The sequence below is a fragment of the Triticum urartu genome, chromosome 1 (assembly GCF_003073215.2).
Source record: "Triticum urartu cultivar G1812 chromosome 1, Tu2.1, whole genome shotgun sequence".
Taxonomy (NCBI): Eukaryota; Viridiplantae; Streptophyta; class Magnoliopsida; order Poales; family Poaceae; genus Triticum; species Triticum urartu.
The window spans coordinates 571,181,445-571,184,626 of NC_053022.1; the positions used below are offsets into that span (position 1 = coordinate 571,181,445).

The 3,182-nt window shown below is 39.5% G+C and overlaps 1 protein-coding gene across 1 annotated transcript; it reads right to left on the bottom strand.

Annotated features, from left to right (window-relative positions):
* Window positions 1-416: 416 nt before the first annotated feature.
* Window positions 417-3,181, bottom strand: LOC125533208 (probable protein phosphatase 2C 52; the record flags this gene model as incomplete). Its single annotated transcript, XM_048696941.1, has 5 exons — window positions 417-835; window positions 1,676-1,750; window positions 1,882-1,973; window positions 2,135-2,221; window positions 3,094-3,181. Coding segments are annotated over 5 exons (522 nt in total), but the record flags the coding sequence as incomplete, so codon positions are not given.
* Between the last annotated feature and the right edge of the window lies 1 nt (window position 3,182).

Here is a 3,182-nt window from a genome sequence, read left to right on the forward strand (position 1 = left end):
AAATCAATTGTGATGGAGGTATCGGATTGGTTCAAGGCTGTGCGGGGGCTGGCATGGTCGCGAGAAGCCGGTGCAAAAAGTAAGCACGTGTCAGTCTCTGATTCCTTTGCCATTGAACTGCTAGGAGATGCTTTGCTATTATTGTTGGCTATTGACAGTGGGTTTGAAGTGAACATCAAAACGGACTGTCAGCAGGTGGTGAAGCTTTGGCAATACGGGAGTGACAAGTCTCTATGATACCACATCTTCGGCTGCTCAGGGTCCTCCATCTTCACGAGCCCTAATGCAGCTGCTCATGCTGCGCTATTGTTCAAGTTCCTAGTACATGTGATTATTTTTGGACCCCTGGTCATCTGATTGTTCCTAACTCGCCTATTATTTTGAATAATAAAGTGCCTAGTGGGCAAATTCTAAAATAAATAAATAAAAACTTCTTAAGAGGAATACGCACTAGCTAGATATATTCTCGTCCATGTACCACTGTATGTAACCAGCACCACAATTTGGTTGTATACCAGTTAACACCATGTACGGAAGTCGCCATCTAGTACCAGCCGCCAATGTACATACAACTCATTCAACAGAGAAAACATCCATCCAGCTGCTGTAAATTTAAAGGCTAACAACAACATGTATAGCGGACGAATAGAAGCAATCAAATTTGATTGCCCGGGGGAGAGATGGGAGGGGAGTCACCACCGCCCGTCTTGCTGTGCTGGAACTTGACGACGACGCAGGTGATGTTGTCGCCGCTCCCACGGCCGAAAGCAGTCTCCGTCAGCTTCCGGGCTGCCGCCTCGGGGTCCTCCTCCATCTTAACGAGCGAGACGGCGTCCTGCATGGAGAAAAGGTGAACACACGATGAGGTTTTCAACAATGAAGATGTAGTACAGTACAAATCTTCAGGAGACAACTAGGATAAGTGGCAGAAAAATCTTTTAGATGCAAGTACAAGTGTAACATAGTCAGATACCAGTTGAAAAACCTTCACAAGGTTGCCCAAAAGAACTATGAGATAAATTCTGTTGGCTACTTACTGATTCTACCAGTCAAAAATCACAAATGCATTCCTTAAAAAACCAATAAAATCACAACTGCGCTACTTTTTACTTGATAGGTGGCATTATGTAAAGCACAGAAACTTGCTGCAAAACGTATGTTAATAATCCTCATTCTTGTAAAACCAGTAAAATGAAAGTTAAAAGAAGGTGCTTAATATATTAAATGCTACTCCCACTGTATCAAAATATTGAACTGCAAAAAGGTTTTATATTTTGATACAGAGGAAGTATTTGGCTTTCACAATAAAGAAAAATGTCAGCAAGGTTAAACGAATTTATGCAGCAATCAATCCAGATGTAAATGGCATATTGCTTTCTTGAATTAGGGAATTATATCTTGTGTACTCTCTCTGTAAAGTAATATAAGACTTTTTAGATCACTGAAGTGTTAAAAAATCGGCACACTGCCATGATTTTGTGGACCACATATTACTTGCATGGCAATCATAACGAGTCCTGACTACTTCTTGTTCACAAATCACCACTCCACTATGTATGTGCCATAAATCCAACTAAGCTCATATGTCCAACTGAGTTTATTCTACTCTGGTAGACCTTGTGAACAAAGGGATACCTACACCTCTAAACAAGTAATTAAGTAGATAGTAACTAACCTCATTTGGAACCACATCCCACAACCCATCACTAGCCAAAATCAGAAACTCCAGTTCATCATCTATTTCTTGATCCTGACAAATTAATAAAGGGTCACACAAAAAACCTTGATGACTGATAGTTTGACATATAAGCCATGAAACAGAATATATATATGTGTGTTTTTTTGCTAGAAACAAACACGAAGTATACAAGCACAAGTTACCTGAATCTCTGGTTCCGCGACAACAAATTGCTTCAACAAGCGGTTGCCAAATGCCCGAGACATTGCAAGTACACCACCAACCCTCCAAGTTCCTGAAAAGCCAATTTGCTACTATCAGATTTTCCAAGCCCCACACTCCAAGAAAATGTTATTTCTTCTGCTAAATAAATAGATAGACTACCCAAATGTTATCCAAATATAAACATATGTAGTTCAGTCAAGTTGGTGCTTCTGTGATGGATGCATGACTTACCAGCCCACATAACAATCCCACCAGCACTCTCAATTCGTTTCCTCTCATCACTTCTGTTTGGCTTGTGATCATCAGAGAGTGCAATAGCTGTGAATAAGAAAACACTATTTTACCAACAATTCAGCACGTACATACATCTGGATTGTTAACATTCACACTGTGCCAAAGAAGTAAGCATGTCCCTTGGACATCGCGACAAGTATCAAGACCTCTGATTTGCTAAGCTTAAGGAAGCTTTTGTTAGTGAAATTTGGATGAGATCAAGAAATAATTTAGCAAGTCCCAAAACACCTCTATGTGGACTAGATGTTAATCGAGTAATCTTATGCTAGGCATATTCAAGTTGGTGCATGTCCAACAACCAACTTCATCAGAAAGCCAGGTTGATAAGAAATGAGCAACAATTGTTCCAGAAAAAGAAGAGTGATCAGTGGTGGTAAGTTGACAAACATGTTTCATGCATCTAGGTTAGTGTTTTCCACTATATTGATTGCAAATTATTAGACCCACTACATATTGATCATCATAAATATACCAAGTAACTAATGGAAAGCTGTGATGTATGCCTTCCCAGAGTGTACGGCACCGATCTTTCCAATAATAAAAGATGATGATGACTGAACTCAGTAAAAAGAGACATGTGCTACAAATTTTCACAAAATGGAAAATGTCACTATTCTTAATTTGGTGGAAACTATTTAAAGTAATTAGCATTTCACAACAACCATTAATTTGCATTCATAACAATATACACACCAAATGATAGAGAGAGAGTCCTCCAAAACAAATACTTGATTACATCAACACCGTAACTAAACTCAACTGGTAAGAAAGTGCCCTGAACCATAAACCATCCTACTATTATTGTACAGTAACCATGCTAGGCCCTGTTGTGCATGTGCTAACAAATCTAGCTGAATCAAATACTAATCAATGAACAACACATAAGAATCAATCACCTTTGCCCGACTTTGATATTACAGCCCGAGAGTCACCTACGTTAGCCACGTAAAGATGATTTCCAAGCAGAACTGCTGTCGATGCAGTT